Source organism: Oryctolagus cuniculus, chromosome 5 (assembly GCF_051225735.1).
Source record: "Oryctolagus cuniculus isolate XC-2025 breed Fujian yellow rabbit chromosome 5, ASM5122573v1, whole genome shotgun sequence".
NCBI classification, from domain to species: Eukaryota; Metazoa; Chordata; class Mammalia; order Lagomorpha; family Leporidae; genus Oryctolagus; species Oryctolagus cuniculus.
The window spans coordinates 51,567,841-51,586,993 of NC_142871.1; the positions used below are offsets into that span (position 1 = coordinate 51,567,841).

Genomic DNA, 19,153 nt, shown 5'->3' on the forward strand with positions numbered 1-19,153 from the left:
TAGCACAGAGTAATCATTTGATGAATGGTAACTATTATCATCCATTCTGTTGATTCATATATTATTCAATGAATATTCATCTTGCCTAAGGAAGCCAGGCAAAGAGCAGCTGGCACACGTCGGGGCATTGGAGCATGCTATGGCCAAGACTTAGTAACATCGCTGCTCTCACTCCCCACATCTCCACCGCTGGCCTGTGTTTCCTTTGGGCACAAGAAAATACACTCCCTAAAGGAACAATCTGGGCTTCTAGGAGTGCCAGGGCCGTGCCTCCCAGAGAGCACAGGCAGGCTCGTGTGACGGCAGAGGCATTTTTCTAAGTCATGTTTATGCCCGAGCCTAGAGAATGCCTTGAGGTTTTAAAAATATTTCATTAATCAACTCACTTAAGGTAAGGGTGACAAGCAATGTTCTAAAAACACGCAGTTATTTAACCCGTGATCCATTTTCCAGTAAGCAACTACCAAGATAGCTGGAGCACAAGAATAGGTAATGTTTTTGTTTTCCCAAGATGTAGTCATTGCGATTATTTTTAGATGAAAGATTTGGAGCTCAGAAGCCCAACTCATAATTATGTTGCTATGATTTTACAACCAGTTGTTTGGTGGAATTCATTCTACTGTGAAAACTTTAAAGCCATCACACTTTCTGAAAAAGTCAGGAGATAAAAACTGCAAACAACATATTCCATGACATGCAGTGCTGTTTCCTGAGAACCTCACGTCTTTCCATGCTGCAGCTTCCAGGCACTTCTCCCTTAGCCTTCTCCTGGTCCCCAACCCCTACCCTGCTCCACCAGTGATTATGCCATTCAAGGATGGCCCCTGCTTCATGAAGCGTCTCCGGGTCCTCTGACCCTCTGCACTGATTGTGTATCATCAGCTTTTCTTGGTATGCTTTATCTTCTCTGTTGAATTCTAGTTTATTTTCATATATAACTATTATTTCCCAAGCCAGGTGTCTAGAATGTGGTGATTTTACATTACCAAAACAGTACGTCAGATCAATATTATCCAAGATCTGGAAGAGATGGGAAAAATTTAATTTTCTCATTAACTTAACACAAACTCCATACTCATCACCTGAAGGTGTTTTTTTTTCCTGTACTTTTTTCAATGATTTAATCCTAGTGGAACTGCAATTTCAGTCCTGATTTTTTTTCAATGTTCCATCACAATCATAACTCAAATTTCAATAGAGCGTTAATAAATATTACTTTAAAGTCCACAAAAATATTGACTATTTCTTGTTGTTAAGGTTTCAGATTGTCCAATATATTCACTATCATAAATGACACTGTAGTTGATATATTCATGCACTTGTAGCTTTATTAGTGTGTGATTCTGTATGCATGCACCTGTATATTTTGATATTTTTGTCTTATGAGGGTATCGCAAAGGGAAAAATACTGAGTCAGAGTATGATTATTTTCATGGTTTTAAATGACATGTATTGCCAAATTATTTTCTAAGAGTTGTATCAATTTCTATCATAAGTATGTAACAGAATGTTTCTCCAAAATTTCATCAGAAGTATTCCCTTAATTATTTCTTTTTCATATAAGTAAACACGATGACATCAATTTACTGCTTTAATTTTTTAATTAACCCTATAGAAAACTAAGGAGAAAAACATATAGCCCATGATCCTGACTAACCAAATCATTACATTTCCATAATTGTATTAGTTTTATTTATTTAAAAAAAATTTTAAACAGAAAAACCACTGTTCCCCTAGGTATAGACAAGGGCTGTAAATAATAATTAAATCTCAAAATGTCAGTTTCACTCATCTACATTTTTGTGCTCTGTAAGTTGTATTAGTTTTATAAAACTATATTAATTTAAATATATTAATATATTATAAACTTACATATGAAATTGAAATTTTTGTGTACTCTCTTCTCAATTCTACTCCCTTTTCTTGTCTTTATAGAAAGAGATATTTGGCATTTGATGTTTGTCATTCCTTTCCATTCGCATATGTTTCAATAGTTACATCTGATTACTAGGCTAATGAAGTTGCATGTCTTTCCTTGGCAGAGCTAACACTAAAGTGTACAAAGTCTACAGTAGAAGTGTAGAACTGTCTTCAAATTTTTGTTCTGCTATTTGCTAACCATGTCACCTGGAGCCTTTCTGTGCCTCACTTTTCTCACCTATAAAATGAAGGTAATAATGATTCTTTAACATGTTGTTAAGACTAAATGGGAGAGTGCCTGCAACATTCAGGGTGCTGTACTCAGTGCTCAATAATTACCTTTTATTATTACTCGTTTCTCCTGTGAATTATTTGTTTCTTTCTTAGAAAGATTAGATTATCTAAAACTTGTGGTACACTTTCCAGACATGACCATTTACTCTTCACCATGGCTGAATGGGTCAGGAATGCCACAATCCCATTCAGCAGGGAGCAGAATGGTACCAGCACCTTACATGTTGCATGATTAGCAGTAGCTCCATCAAGTCTAAGCCTAACAAGTAATTTCGTGACACAATGTCATTGGTCCAGGAGCTTGTTTTAGTACTGTTCTTTCACAATGTCATTTTAAATAGGCCCGGGTTCTCTCTTATTTGTAATTGTTTTCATTCTCTATTTTTTTGTGAATATTCTGCATAAAAGATTTTATTGCTTCCATAAAATTAAAGATACTATTAAAATTAAATAATGTTGCCATTACTAAGTATATTTAACTTGTTAGAGCTTTAGAATCTCATAGGGTTTGTATTACTTTTCTCTACCTTTCTAAAAGACAAAGTAAAGATCTTAAACAATTTCTGCAGCCAAATTTCAGTTCATTAACATATTCATCCTGAACATTTTTACATTTTTACTAAAATAACTACATAATTTTTGGGGTATTTATAAACGTTTAAAATTTTAAAAGAATAATGAAACTTATCAAGTACCTTTATAAATTGTATTTCATAATACATTTTGAAAATTGTTTTTTCAAGATACAAGGAAAAGTACTCTGGATATAGAGTATAATCTATTCTCATGGATTAATAGGACACATCAATAAATAGCAGTTTTGTATATACAACTTTTGAAACGAGAATGTTAAAAATGACATTCTGTGATATCTATCAATATTCATGTTTTATTTGAATATTCTGACACCTCTTGCATTAAGGGACATTCTCCTTATCATGATTAAGAAAGCCACATACAGAGGATGGGGGTTAAGGGGGCAGTTGTGGACGACTTTACAAAGTCCTCAGGCGTGGTGACGTGCGGGCCCTTGAAGGCTAAGGGAGGTGCAGACAGCATCTCACGGTTCAGGAAAAGGCTGTTACGGAGACGAGATTCTGCAAAGGCAATTTAAAAATAGATACTGAAGTCTACTTCAGAAGGCCCCACAGTCCTAAATCTAGTGTTTGTTTTGATTTTCTTGCAGTAGGAGAGTTCCCTGGCTCTCTTTCTATCAGAAACCACGTAGGTAAGGAAGGGGTAGTGTAGGTACCAGGAGTCTGTTGAGACCATTGCCTACTAAATGACAGTGTGGCCCCTCACCTGGCCACCTGCCAATTCACCCAGCTACCCTCTGTAGCAGTACTCTGGGCCTGGCTTCTTGCCAGTATCTGAAAACGATCGAGGCAGATGAGCTCCCCTGGGGCTTTCACTTGAGGGCTCCTTCGGCTGACAACTTCTGCAGGGAGACTGGCAGGCAGGCAGGCAGCAGTGAGCCAGCTCGCAGCCTGTGAAGTTTACCTCTTGACAAAGGTTATGCATGAATGCCTATACACACACCGCACCATTCTCAGAAAAGCCTTCCTAAGCCCCTGGATGAAAACACAACATGAAAGCTACAGTGCCTGGTGCCAGCTTCACGTGTAGCAGGTAGGTCGGCTTGGGGTGACGACTACCTCTGTCACAGGAACACAGAGATACACACTCTTCATCTGTTCACTACAACTCATTTCCTCTAAGACATTTTAAGCCATCTGTTCTAAAAGTTCATATGTGGGAAGATGGAAAAATTAACAACACACACACACACACACACACACACAAAAACATTGTGTGGTAAAACTCCAAATCAAAACTGTAGCAAATGAGACATTGCTCTTCTATGCCTTAATTTTCCACAAAGCAGTTCTAGGGAGTTAGGACTGCAGCATGCTCCAGAGCTGAACAAATTCAGGGGCCATTTTAGGGCAAGCCAGGGTGGGATTAGATGTTCCAGTCTGCACTGTTCTCCTAAGCCTGCCATGATCTGAAACTTAGCTCTTGGGCCTGGGCCAGAACCAGACTGACCTTCAAGGGAAAGTAAAGAAGGCAGCAGCAGGCCGACAACTGTCCTAGCGAATTCTCCTGATTCTGCCTTTTTACCCCATTCTGCCTGAGCACTGATCCCATGCTACCAACCTCCCACGCCCCTCTCTACAGCTCCCTCCTGCTGAAATCATACACAGGGGGACTTCAGAACATTTCTGGGGAAACGGAATTAAAGGATACATTTAATTTTTAAAGCCATGCAGACTTATTCCATAATACGCATTTCCATGATTTTTTTTGAAGACCCCTTGTACGTATGTATTTCTGAATATTTTTGGCACCAAAATAAACTTAGCTTTTAATTGATTTTACATAAACTTTTACATGGAGCTTTTTCATACCTTTTAAAGGTTATGAGAATAAATGCTTATCACTGTATCTTTTGGTCTAAGTTGAAAGCAATGATTTTTCTGTCTTTCATGATATAAGTAGCTTTCCTGATTTACTAAGGTTAAAGTTTGCTCTGTGAGTTCATTAGAAGATTATCTGTGGTAGAATTAAAAGTAGCTGATTAATTAATATAAAGATTTATACAATGTCCCAATTAGGGACATGTTTTGTATATTCATGTATATCTTATGTACATGTCTCTTAAAATTCCTTTAACTTTGTCATTATTCACAGTATATGTATGATGAGTATGAATTAATTTTGGATGCTTTGTCCATTGTTAATTATTGCATTCTCTGTGAACATTTATGATAACGAATTTATTTGGTATTCAAGTGGCTCTTTGTGCTTTCATTTTGCATTTCAGTAGTTGGTGATTCACAGTGCATAAAACATTTAAAAAAATAGTCTCAATTTTTACAATGAAATAGGTTGGTTATTCTAGGTTTTAAAAAAACTTTCGTTCCTAACTAGGTTGTAAGAAAAAAATGATTTTGTGAAGTATTATTTTTTTCTAAATTCAGTTTTAGATAATATGTTATAAATAGATTTACCAAGCATAACATTATTAAATATGAGTATGAGAAATATTTAAGAAATCCCTTGTCCATAGTTGTAAGTGGATGAAAGAAAAAAACAACTTTAATTTAGTCTTGATATGTACAAATAAATATAAGATGATCCACATTTTTTTTCTAAAACACATTTTGACAAATGTGTTTAGGACAACTTGATATGTTAAATTTTAGGATATAAGCAAAATAGTTCAATATCAACTTCCAGTGTTTGTCAATTTACTTATAACATAGCTGTTAGATATTGATTCAGTTTTGTTCCCCTTCCCCACTGTCATATTTAATATATATTTACCATCATTACAACGCCATGATCATTGTATTACATTTTAAAGTGATCTTTTAAAAGTTTATTTATTTTTGTTCATAAAGTACAGATCCAAGATTTCACAGATTGTATTTATATCAGGTTAAGTGACTTCTCCAATCAGTACATTATTGATCAAAGTAAAGTAATTAAGAGGATGACCCATAATGAGACTTTATCGATTGCAGAGAATGACTATCTTTTCTAAGGGATAACTTCGGTTAAAACTGACAAACCTTTCCTTAAAGCTATACATAGATTATAAATATCTATATTTGTAATATAAAACTTAAAAGCTATAAAAGACTATGGTGAAGCACACTCACATCTAGTTTTAATTGTCTTTCCCTACTTAGATATTCCACAAATAATTTTCAGATGAACAATTAATATTTTCCACACTACCTTTCTGTTTTTATATGTATCATATTGATAATTACAATAAATATAAGAAAGTAGTCTTTCCATAATCCTAAAAATTGTAGCTGGTCTCATGTGTGGTTTTATGAATATAATATAGTACTTGTTAAAATTCCAGGCATTCACTGAAATCCAACAAAAGGTTCTACTCCTTAAATCAAACCAGATCCTTCTAGGGACTGCTTTAGTAATGTTAAATTCTATTTGTAGTCAGGGATTCCTAAATTCTGCTATTGTGTAGCCATCTGTTGAAAATTCTTTGGAAAGAAAACTTACCAAAGTTAACAGTGTATTGGGTTGAACTCTTTTCTACTACCTAGAAGTAAGTATTCACCATGAAGACAGTCTTAATGATTTAAAATTATTTGAATAGTGAAGTTATAACTAAGTAATTACTCTTAATTAACTAATTAAAATCCTGTTGACCTCAGTGAACTCAGTGTTTCACAAGTGTGTAATTTGTTTCTGGAAGCACTTTGGATAGTTGTACACTTTTCTCACTGGGGCAGCAGCTGCTAGGTCCAGCCCAGTGTGGAGCACTGAGGACCTTCTTCCCAGGAGTCATGTTTGCCTGAGTGTTTTTTTAGTCCACTTTATCCTGTCATTCCTCTCAATCCTGCCTTCCTCTTTTCAAAAATGTAAGGCACTTATTTATCTATATTTTGTGTAGTTTTAATCTGCATGGCCATATCTTGCCTTTTTGGAACTCATCCTTATATACTGTCCTCTCTCAGAAACATTTTCATTATGCACCGTAAATCCCAAACTTCCTATTAAAAACAAACAAATAGAAAAAGCCCTCAACTACCTTGTATCTTAAATTTTTTTTCAAAAGACATATAAAAATTGTACATATTTGTAGGGTACCGTGTGATGTTTTGGTACATGTATACATTGTGTAATGTCTAGTCAGGGTGAATATGTCTTCAAACACTTAACATTTGTTTATGATGAAAACAAAAAATCTTCTAGTTTCATTTATACTTATTTTTCAATGAAAGAAATTTTATTAATAGAGAACAGATTTCATGTATTTCATAGATACATTTCTTTTTTAAACTTTATTTAAGGTATATAAATTTCATGTATTTCATATATTCAGAGTCAGGAACATAGAGATACTTCCCACCCTACCATCCCTCCTGCCCATGCTCCCACCTTTCTTCCCCCTCCCTCTCCTATTCCCACTCTTAATTTTTACGAAGATTTATTTTCAGGTTACTTTGTACTCAAAAGATTAACCCCACACTAAGTAAAGAGTTTAGATACAATTCCAAGAAGATACTTCCCTTACTCCATTCATCACTCCCTCAATTCTCTTCCTTCCTTCATTTTTTTCTTTAAATTTTTGTAATAACATAATTTCAATTTATTTTATAATCTCAGGCTTAAAGCACCACTAACCATAATGTTCAACAAATAAAAATTATGAAAACCACTGTTACCAGGAGTATAGAAAAGGGCTAAAAACAATAATCAAATCATAAGGAGCTTGTTTCATTCTTATACATTTCTTGTATTCTGTATTAACTACTACATATCAAAGAGAACATATGAAATTTGTCTTTTTGAAATTGGCTTATTTCACCAAGCCTAATGGTTTCCAATTGCATCTATTTTGTTGCAAAAGATAGGATTTCATTCTTTTTTATGACTGAGTGGTATTGCATTGTGCATATATACCACATTTTCTTTATCCAAACATCAATTGATGAACATCTAGGTTGATTCCTTATCTTAGCTGTTGTGAACTGAGCTGCAATAAACTACTTTATATTCCCACCAACAGTGTATAAGGGTACCTTTTTCTCTACATCTGTGCCAGAATTTGCTATTTTTTGACTTTTTTATGATAGCCATTCTAATGGGGTGAGGTGAAACCTCATTGTGGTTTTGACTTGCATTTCCCTGATGGCTAGTGACCTTGAGCATTTTCTCATGTGTCTGTTGGCCATCTGTATTTCATCCTTTGAAAAATGCCTGTTCATGTCCTTTGCCCATTTTTTATAGAAAGATTTTATTTAATAAATATAAATTTCATAAGTATAACTTTTGGATTATAGCTGTTCTTCCCCCCACACCCACCCTCCCACCCCCAAACCATCCCACCTTTTATTCCCTCTCCCATCCCATTTTTCACTGATTCATTTTTAATTATCTTTATATACAGAAGATCAACTCTATACTAAGTAAAGATTTCAACAGTTTGCACCCACACAGAAACACAAAACATAAAGTACTGTTTGAAGGCTAGTTTTACTATTACTTCTCATAGTACAACACATTAAGGACAGAGGACCTACATGGGGAGCAAGTGCACAGTGACTTCTGTTGTTGATTTTACAATTGACACTCTTGTTTATGATGTCAGTGATCACCCGAGGCTCTTTTCCTTAGCTGCCAATGCTATGGAAGCCTCTTGGGTCCACAGACTCCGACCTTATTTAGACAAGGCCATAATCAAAGTGGAAGTTCTCTCCTCCCTTCAGAGAAAGGTACCTTCTTCTTTGATGGCCCCTTCTCTCCACCAGGATCTCACTCATAGAGATCTTTTATGTAGGTATTTTTTGTCATAGTGTCTTATCTTTCCATGCCTGAAATGCTTTCATGGGCTTTTAAGCCAGATCTAAATGCCTTAAGGGCTGATTCTGAGGCCAGAGTGCTGTTTTGGGCATTTGCCATTCTATAAGTCTGCTGTGTGTCCTCCTTCCCATGTTGGAACATTCTCTTCTTTTTAATTATATCAATTATTATTAGCAGACACTTGGTCTTATTTATGTGATCCCTTTGACACTTATTCCTATCTATATGATCAGTTACACACTTAAAATGAACACTTTAACTAGTAAGATGGCATTGGTACCTGCCAACTTAATGGGATCTGGAGTCCCATCCTTTGCTCATTTCTTAACTGGATTGTTTTGTTGGTGTTGAGTTTGTGCCATTTATATAACCTGGTTGTTAATCCCTTATCAGATGCATAATTTGAAAATATTTTCTCCCATTCTATTGGTTGACTCTTAACTTTGTTGAGTATTTCCTTTGCTGTGCAGAACCTTCTTAATTTGATATAATCCTATTTGTCTACTTTTTGCTTTTATTGCCTGTGCTTCTGGGGTCTTTTCCAAGAAATCTTTCCTATGCCAATGTTTGCAGAGTTTCCCCACTTTTTTCCTTTAGTAATCTGATGGTATCAGGTTGTAGATTTAGATCCTTAATCCATTGTGAGTTGATTTTTGTATAAGGTATAAGGTATAAGGTAGGGTCTTGTTTCATACTGCTGCATGAAGAGATCCAATCTTCCTAGCACCATTTGTTGAAGAGACTATCCTTTCTCCAGGGCTTGATTTTAGCTTGGCTTATATTACTCAAAATAATGACTACAATTTTATCCATGTAGTTGCAACTGATAAGATTTCATCCTTTTTAAATGGATGTAAGTAATGTTACATTCTGATTTGTCCCACATTTTTAAAATTTATTTATGTATTTGAAAGGCATAGTTATATATAGAGAAAGAGAGACAGAGTGAGAGATATCTTCCATCCACTACTTCATTCCTCCAAATGGTGCAACAGCCAGGGCTGGGCCAGACTGAAACCAAGAGCCATGAGCTTCATACATGTTTTTCACATGGATGCAGGGACCCAAGTATTTAAGCCATCTTCTGATGCTTTCCCAAGTGCATTGTCAGGGAGCTGGGTTGCAAGTTGATTAGCCAGGAGTTGAACTGGCACCCATGTGAAATGATGGTGTTACAGGTGGTGGTTTAATCCACTATGATACAATGACTCCTTCTTGTCCCCACATTTTCTTTATCCATTCATCAGTGGATGACAGGTTGTTTCCATTTATTGGATATTGTGAAGAGTGCTTCAGCAAACATGGGAGTACAGATCTTTACAGTTTATGTCATTTGAGTTCTCCAGGAAGCAAAGGCTAAAATGGAATGAGGGGTGTAAGAGATTTATTGGTAAGTGACAAGTGAGAAATACGAAAGAGGAAAGAAGCAGGATTGGAAAGGAAAGGGTCAGACCACAACGCAGATCCGACAAGATCTCAGTCAACCAAATTTAGATCTGGAGACCGAAGACTGATGATTAGAAGGGCTTCGTCCTGGAATGAATGACAAGATCTAGTATCTTTGCCAAGCTCAGTCATTGGCTGGGGATGCCTGGAAAAAGTGGAGTGGCCACTCATATGCTAAGGCAGATGTTGCAGGTGCCTGTAGCTGGAGACTGTGAGCCAACTGCAGCCTTGACAGTCAAGTACTAAGATCTTTCTTGAAGGGAGATCAGAGAGACTAACTCATAATCTATCTCTACCCTCTTCCATCTCTGAAATACTAAATTCTTTCACCTTAACATCATATTTTTCCAACTTTCACTCCTTTACTCTCATTATATTTGCTCTTTGAATACAAACTTCCACCTCCTTATCCCCCTGCCCTTCTCTCAACATTTCAGCTCTCTCTGGATTTCACTTCTCTCTCTGGTTAAGCTAGACCCAGTTTCTCACCACTTCAACCATTTTCCAGCCAATATCATTAAGTACCTCATCCCTTTTCCCTGTATGAGTGCCCACACTGCAAAACTCTACTGAGCCGCTTCTTTATTCCCATTCTCAAACTGCTGGGTTCAGCTAAACAAAAATTGTACAATATTACACAAGAATGTCACATGATCTCCAATCTTAACTGAACCCTAAACACCACACAGAAACCCTATAATTAGGTACTTCCTTCTCACATGGCATCTGAAAAAAGCTTATAATTTATATTTTACCACATGTTAAAGAGTATGGTGGAAAAAGCAAGTTTTTATTTATTTATTTTTAACCATGCGGATCAGACTTGAATTCTAGCTCCTTATTTCTGTATGACCTTATTCAATTTCTCTGGTTCTTTTTTTCTCATCTGTAAAATGGAGCTCATATTATATTTTCAGGATGGATTGTGTTAAGAATTACATAAAATATGTAATTGCTATAGTGAGAAGTGTAAAATTATTATAAGTATATACTCAAATGAGTTTTTCCTGTAATAACTGCTACCAACTGTACTCTTTTGAAAATCTCATTTTCCACTGAATGTATCTCCACCCAATTCCATAACAATTTTTATGCTTTCTGTTATTAAATCATCATCTTTTCCACTAGTGTGGGTCAGATAGGAGGCTGTGTTTGTGTGTGTAGTGGAGACACAATCTGCTTCGTTGAATTTCACAATTCCATCTTTCCACTTACCCTCTGTATGTCAGAGACTGTTTCTGAGTTTCATATCTTACCTATTTTCTCAGTGGTCATTGCAACTCAACTCTGGAATCAAAGGTACCAATGAAATTCATTTTTTGTAACTTAACAGGAATCAGAAACTTAAGATGAGGCATCCTTATCCTCTTACCCTGGTCATATCACCCAGTCCCCTCTCCCTAATTTTCTCTCTTATATTTTGGTAGCACTTGGTGAAACACCAAACCCTGTAGCCAAGCAAACATCTACATGGAGAGCTGGGGAATCACAACTTAGAATTAAGACTTCTATGAATTGGCTCCAAAGGATTTGATAAGTATTTCTCAAGAGTATTCTATGTCACCATAATTCCTAATAATCCCAAAGATCAGGAATTGATAATAGTTAGTGTTTATTGTGATACATGTCGATAACACCTGATCTACAACTGACCTGGCCAAGACCAATGAATGTTATATTTCTTAGTAAGATCTAACAGAGTTCCACCTCTGGATTATTTGTATCACCAATGTAGAGTGCACTCATGAACTTTACTAAGATATTAAGTCACTTAAATCCTCACAGTAACCCTATGAGGTAGTTACTATTTTAGTCACCAAATTATACATGAGAGAACTGAGGCTCAGACATGCTAAGTAACCTATTTGTCTTTTATTTACTATTGTATAGTTGAATTCCAGCAAACAGGAATCCAATTAAAATTTCAAATCCATCTTAAAAACCCATTTTAGTTTTACTTTTCTATCATTACAAATGGTTATTTGGGATTCTAAATCTGATAATGAACTTCATAACTTGTAATTTTTGTGATCTGTTAGACGTAAACCATGGTCCTTGATATAACCTTAATACAGAATTATCGAGCCTATAACTTTTTTTTTTTTTTTTTTTTTTTGACAGGCAGAGTGGACAGTGAGAGAGAGAGACAGAGAGAAAGGTCTTCCTTTGCCGTTGGTTTACCCTCCAATGGCTGCTGCAGCCTGCGTGCTACTGCCGGTGCATCGTGCAGATCCGAAGGCAGGAGTCAGGTGCTTCTGGTCTCCCATGGGGTGCAGGGCCCAAGCACTTGGGCCATCCTCCACTGCACTCCCTGGCCACAGCAGAGAGCTGGCCTGGAAGAAGGGCAACCGGGACAGAATCTGGCGCCCTGACTGGGACTAGAACCCGGTGTGCCGGTGCCACAAGGCAGAGGATTAGCCTATTGAGCCACGGCGCCGGCCGAGCCTATAACTTTGTAGCATTCACCCATAAATCTTTTTCTATCTAGTGGCAACTGTCCTTTAGACACTGTATCTATTTTTAATGATTGGTTTAATTTGCTCACATACTTTTTCAAAAATATTTTTGTAAATATAAAGCTCTCTTGAGGTTTCCTCATATTATGCATGGGATTTTCTTCTAACTTAAAAATATTGCTTTACCATTGTTACATCCCTCTTTAGTTGTCTTGTTATTGTTCACCCAATCTGATAATGTGAATTCAGAAAAATACATGTAAGATAGTTCAACATAATCAGATTTATTTACAAGTTTAAGATTTATGAATGTAACACTTTTCATTTAAAATTGTCATTTTTGGGAATGCCATATTTAAAATGAGAGCTTGTATTAGTCAACTTTTTGTTATTGCAATGAGAGACCTGAGACATGAAAGAAAGAGGTTTATTTAAATCAGTTTTCAGGCTGAAATGGCAATGTGCAAGCTCTGGTGAAAGCCCTATGGAAGATGGTCAGCTACATGTAGGATCACAAGGTGAGCCAGGCAGCAGAGATTGGGTCAGTGGAGGCAAATCTCTGGCTTTTATAACTACCCTCTTGGGAGATCTACTTGGTAAGAGCATGTCCCCAGGGACCAAAGATCTCCCATGATGCTCCACCTCCCAAAGGTTGTACCACCTCCCAATAGCACCACCTTGCAGACCCGGCCTTTAACACCCAAATCATACCAGAGTTTAGTATAATATAACTTAGTATCAATCTCTTCTATTATTTGGGTGTTGAATGTGTTTTTACTTACTACCACTTTCTTTTTTGTGATCTAGTTTATATTCTTTAACATCTTCTTCAAAAACATTATCTACATTCATTTTATTCATATTTATATGCATGTATATGTATACTCACAAACATACACAGTATTTTAATTGATAATTTCAATTATAGCTTCTTGACAGAACAATTACTGAGATTGAAGTTGACTGATGTTGAACAATAACCATCTTGTAAGAATCTCCCTGCGTTCTTACCACACAAGAGACTAAAAAGTGCCAGTTTATGATATCAAATTTAGTAATGTTATATAGTCCTTAGGTTCTCCAAATTGTGCTATGAATAAATTTTAATCATTCTGAGCACCATGTATATTGGGTATAACATCTCAGGCATGTATCATTCATGTACCATGGATGTTAGGGAGTCGGTATCAGTTCAGTATATATTCAGAATTTGTTGTTTAAAAGAAATGGGTCGTTACATATTACATAATCATCTATATAATATTCTTATAATATTTCAATGATTTTATTACTTAAGCTCTCAATGCTTCCAAATTTAACCAATAGGAACACAAAAATTTTATTTGTGGTGCCACTTGTGAAAAGAACAACATGTTTTTACTGTCTGCTTTTACTCTTTAATAGGTATGGAAATGGTTGACAATATCTCAGCTTCATGTGTCCATTTGTGTGTGTGGTGACATGCCCTTGACATTGATAAAACCATGCAGAAGATCTGAGTAAACAAGTTTCTTTAAGAACTATTTAGAACTGAGTGGAGATTCGTAGTGTTTTGAAATAACAAATAAATGTATTTTAAACTCATAAATGACCAAGACATGTCTGCAATATATTTCATATATTTTAGAACTGTATCAAAAAGTTTGATATTTAGTAAATTCTGTGCTTAATATGTCACCATGGTAACTAAACCATGAAAAACGTATATGTGGATAAAGCGTTACAGCTTCTGATAATTTTCTCTTTGGAGCTTATTTTTTTTAAGTTTTTCTGGAGTCTATCATATCAAGTTTCATATTAAATGAACTGAAGCACATTTAGATCAGGATAATAACCATAGTTGACCCTTGGCCAACATCTCATGATTTGGAGAAACAATTGAAAGTGTAACAGGAGTAGACTAAAGGTAAAACTGCAACCAGATACAACACAGATGTGGTAAGTGATGGCATATACACCAGATTGTGGCTTAACTCCTACAAGTGTTAAGCGGTTATTTCCCAATTACAGTGCCTTTGAGCAAAATACAAACACGAGGCCTGGTGAGCAATGTCGCACAACAGGAGAAAGCATCACAGGCTTCACGGCCTTTGGAAGGCAGGAACTGCATGCTGGTGAGTTTCTCACTGGCCCGGCTCATAGCCCGCCTCGCACTGTGGCGCTCTATCAGTGTTTTTTGAATGAACTATTTGTTATCTGAACGTTGGAAAGAGCAACATAATGCCGATGAGAATATTTAAAAATAAGAGGCTGCTGCTCCCTTCTCCACCCCTCTTCAAGGTGCCTTCTGTACTAGGTTCAGGTGAGAGGCCCCGACTAACCAGAAGGGGATCCTGAAGGTGTAGGAAGCTGGAGGGGAGACCCTCATGCAGGGTCCTCAGAAAGTTCATGGAAAACGCGAGCTATGGAACACTCTGAGTACATTCAAGATTTTAACATCAAAATCAACTTAATTTTTAGTTCCATTTTCCCACGAACTTTCTGAATGACCCTTTGCCATTTCTCTTCTAGTTGATCATAGGGCCACTAAATCACTATTAGGGTCCCCCTCTTTGAACCCGCTGGCCCTAATTATTCTCAGGCCTTTTGAATCTCCAGTTTTCCCTGCCTGCTTCCCCGTGTGGTAGGTGTTTTGGTACCTGTCCTCCCCACCTCCATCAAATTAGTTACGGAAGGCTCTTCTTCTGTGCCGGGGCTGTGATTCATGCAGGATGTGTGTGTAATACGCGCTGACGATTGTAATCCCAATCCCAAATGAGACTGGGACTAACTCAGTCCCTCCTGGGTTGGCCTCTTTTTCCAGCAGCGGTGACGCGGGGGGCAGGTCCCCTACGTCTTTTTCAGAGGGGGGCGCCCTGAAGGGCAGAAACGGGGCGTGAATCGTCCAGACAGGGCCTCGGCCAAACGACCGCCCTGTTCACCTGGCAGGGCACCGGCACGGGCGAGGGAGAGACCAGCCCGTCTACTGCGGGAGGTGCACCGCAGGGCTGGGGTGCCCACCCACTTGGCCCGCAGTCTCCGCCCCGCGTCGCGCACGCTTAAGTATGCGCCCGAGGCCCCGCCCACGCCTGGCCTCGCCCCCGGCCCCGGCTCCGGCTCCGCGGGCGGCGGGGGCGGTGAGAAGCCGCAGCTGCAACTTCGCTTTAGAGCCTTTGAGCCCGGGCTCAGCCAGGGATCCAGCTGCAGTCGCAGCGGAGCCGCCGCTTCCCCAGCACGGGCCTCAGCCCCTCCGGCTTGGCCATGGCAGCCGCCTCCACTGCGGCGAATCGGGCCCTTTCGCTCCTCGCCCGTCGCTGAGCAGCCGTTAAGCCGCCCGCCCTCCTGCGGGCGCTGCCACGGCCCAGGCTCCGCACAAGTTTCCGCCGCGGGAGAAGCAGGAGGCGAAGGCGAAGGAGGACGGACGTGGGGAATCGGGCGCCCCCGGCCCACCCGCCCGCGATGTGGGGGCGCTTCCTGGCCCCGGAGGCCGGCGGCCGGGACAGCCCCGGCGGGGCCCGCAGCTTCTCGGCCGGTGAGGAACGGGGTGGCACCCGGCTGGGGTGGGGGACACGCCGACCGCGACGCCTCGGGACCCCGCCGCCGCTCCCTTCCCTCCTCAGGCCTGCCTTCCCCGCCGCCGCCGCCTCTCCGACGCCGCCGCGCGCCCGCCCGCCCCGTTTCCTCCCGCGGCCAGCTCCGGGTCCCCGGCGGTCCCGGGCGCGTCCGTCCCGCATCCCAGCGTAGCGGCCCGCAGCCGCAGCGTCCGCAACTTTCAGCTCCCTCGGGCCCTCCTTGGATTGGGCTTTGTTTCCGCCGTCATCCTCTTTCCTGTGGGGAGTGTGAGCCGCGGCTAACGGGGCTTGCCGGCCGCGCGCGGCGGCCGGGGCGGAAGGTCGCTGCGACCGTGCTGCGGCGGCGGCGGCTCGGGGCTCGCCCGCGGGATCGGTGCGGGGCGCGGGCCCAGCTCTGCTGTGCGCACGCCAGCTGCCGCTCCTCTACGGCACGTTTTGGGGCAGGAGGAGGCTGCTGGGGCTGCGGTCGCAGGAAGCGACCCCCGAGGGGACTTCAGCCCCTCAGGACCTGGTCGCCGCCCTGCAGTCTGCCCCGGCGTTAGGGGAGGAGGTCACGTCCAGCCTGGGGCAGTGCACCATTGAGCAAGGGGGTTGTTAATCCGTTAGCTCCTTCCAGGCCCCTTCTAGGAAAATGAGGGGTTTGCGGCGATCGGTGCTGCGTTGAGGGGTTGTGTGCCCAGGACAGCCATTTCATGCCTGCGTTGCTCCCCAATTGAGTGGGAGACGCTAGGCGAGGACAGATCCTCGCCGCATTTGGGGTGGAAAATAAGGCTAGTGTTGCCCGTGACAAGTTAGCTAAGGATGACCATCCTTCCAGGCACTTTGATGATAATTGCATTTTGATCCCATTTGAAAAGGTGGAAGTTACATGGACCCTTTATCCACCCCAAAATCACATACCCCCAGTTTTTCTCTGTAATAGTAGGTGGTTCTGGGGCTTCCTGTTTTAGTAACCTTGTTCTACACACTGTTGGAGGTTGACTTGTGTAACTTGGAGACATATTAGTATATATTTCCAAAGCCATCCTTTACAAGACAAAAAAAAAAAAAAAGCAGAAGCAGCCTTTAAGAAGGGGTCTTTTGGTGGTAATATTTTCTATTTTAAAACTACCAAGCACTAGGTAACTCAGATTGTGGTTACAATTTTGAATAATTCAGATATGTGCTAGTTTAGATATTTGAGATGCGGGTTTTAAAAAAGTATATCTATCCATCTCCAGAGTTAGGCTTAAAATCATTCTGTTTAGTCCTGCAACACATTTAGAGAATGAAGGCCCAAGTTTAGTAAAACAAACAAAAATCAAAGTTAAATAGGGAGTTATTTTTCTCCAAAATGTACAGGATTTGTCCTAGGAGGAGGAGGTGGCAGCAGTTTAGAGGTTTCTGGTGCTTATGGAGAGTTCACCAGGTCTGCCAACCAAGTAATTTTGATGATTGATATTCATACTTCATTATCCCTGGGGGATGGACAGAGTGGTTTCAGTTTGTCTATACATGTTAAAAGCCATCTGTAATGTCTTTGTAACTTAACCTCTTGAAATTTATTTGTGATAGTAATTGTTTAGAGGTGTATCACAGAAGCATTGTGTCTATTTTTCCATGGTTTTCTGTGAAGCAGAAAACATCTTAGTATTTAGAAGTTAATTAACTGAAGCCCTTTTATAATATTGCAACTTCTGGAAGTTAGCTGTGGCACAGAATATAGTCTGAAAGAAGATACTTTATAAATATAATCCAAGTTTAAAGAGTTTAGGCAGTATTTCTGTACAAGGATATGTGTTTTATCTGGGCTTTGGCAGTGAGAAAACATTAAGATTTTTTTTCATGTATGTGCTGAGAATGAATTGTAATTATTTTTCAGGAGTAGCTTCTTTATTCTGTTCTTGGACAAATAAATATGTAAAATTATTTAAAGTTAGCTTTTGGAAGTATTCCTTAGGTGAAACTTTTTGTGTTTCTTTAGCAGACGAACAGATGGTGAAGGTCAGGGTGACTTCTGAGTTCAAGTGGGGATCTTTTTTCCTTTCTGAAAATTTGATGAAATACACATTTCAAAATAGTCAAATATATCTTTTGACTACTTTGAGCAAGTTTAAATTTGTCTGAAAACAAAGATAATCTGTCTTCTGATTGAATTTATCAGCAATCTCTTTGGTCCTGAGGGCCAGTGTGAAGACTGTTTATGGATAAAACATAATTCCTGGTATTAAAATGAGTTTATCTCAATATGTGGGCTGATTCTAGGTGTCTTGAAGCTGGTTGGCTTGTTTTCTTCTAACTAGACTAAAGGGAGAACCAAAGGTAGTACAGAACCAAGTTTCTAAAAAATTAAAGGAAGATTCTTAAGAAACTGCAAGAGGCTGGCGCCTTGGCTCCATAGGCTAATCCTCCGCCTGTGGTGCCGTCACCCTGGGTTCTAGTCCCTGTCTGGGCGCCGGATTCTATCCCAGTTGCTCCTCTTCCAGTCTAGCTCTCTGCTGTGGCCCGGGAAGGCAGTGGAGGATGGCCCAAGTCCTTGGGCCCTGCACCCGCATGGGAGACCAGGAGAAGCACCTGGCTCCTGGCTTCGGATCGGCGCGGTGTGCCGGCCGCAGCGCACCGGCCACAGCGGCCATTGGGGATTGAACCAATGGCAAAAAGGAACACCTTTCTCTCTGTCCGCTCACTCACTGTCCTCTCTGCCTGTCAAAAAAAAATAATAAAAAAAAAAAAAGAAAAGAAACTGCAATAAAAGAAGAAAGAGTAACAAGCATGGTTTGGCAAATACTGAACTAAAATAACCTTTACTTTAGGATTTAATTTTGGCTTTACCAATTGTTTTTCAACTTTCCAGGATAACTGTTATAAACCAAAATGAATATTTCCATGCAAAGATCAAATGAAAGTTCCCCACCCCCCTTTTTGCCATTTACAGTTATGGTTAGATGGCTATTTTTTTTTTTTTTTTTTTTCATTTTATTTGAGAGACAGACTTAACATCTTACAGCTGCTGCCTCATTCCCCAAGTCTTCAGTAGCCAGGGCTGCATCAGGCAGAAGCCAGGAGCCTGGAATTCAATCCTGGTCTCCCGCATGGGCGGCAGAAACCCAAATACTTGAGCCATCATGTGCTGCCTCCCAGGAAGGACATGCACTAGCAGGAAGC

General features: G+C 39.7%; 1 protein-coding gene and 1 long non-coding RNA gene across 4 annotated transcripts in view; both read left to right on the plus strand.

Moving 5' to 3' along the window:
* The first annotated feature begins 711 nt into the window (after positions 1 to 711).
* On the plus strand, positions 712 to 14,046 carry LOC149126502 (uncharacterized). Its single transcript, XR_016234519.1, has 3 exons — positions 712 to 891; positions 2,043 to 2,171; positions 12,124 to 14,046. It is a non-coding gene; the product is annotated as an uncharacterized LOC149126502 (long non-coding RNA).
* Positions 14,047 to 15,546: 1,500 nt separating this feature from the next.
* CEP85L (centrosomal protein 85L) overlaps positions 15,547 to 19,153 on the plus strand; it is a 168,670-nt gene continuing 165,063 nt past the window's right edge. For all 3 annotated transcript variants that reach the window (XR_011388554.2, XM_002714781.6, XM_089333724.1), the window contains exon 1: positions 15,547 to 15,969. Coding sequence is in view for 2 of the 3 variants with exons in the window: in XM_002714781.6 (XP_002714827.5) it covers positions 15,897 to 15,969 (73 nt within the window). In the remaining variant the exon portion in view is untranslated. The remainder of the gene's footprint in view (positions 15,970 to 19,153) is intronic.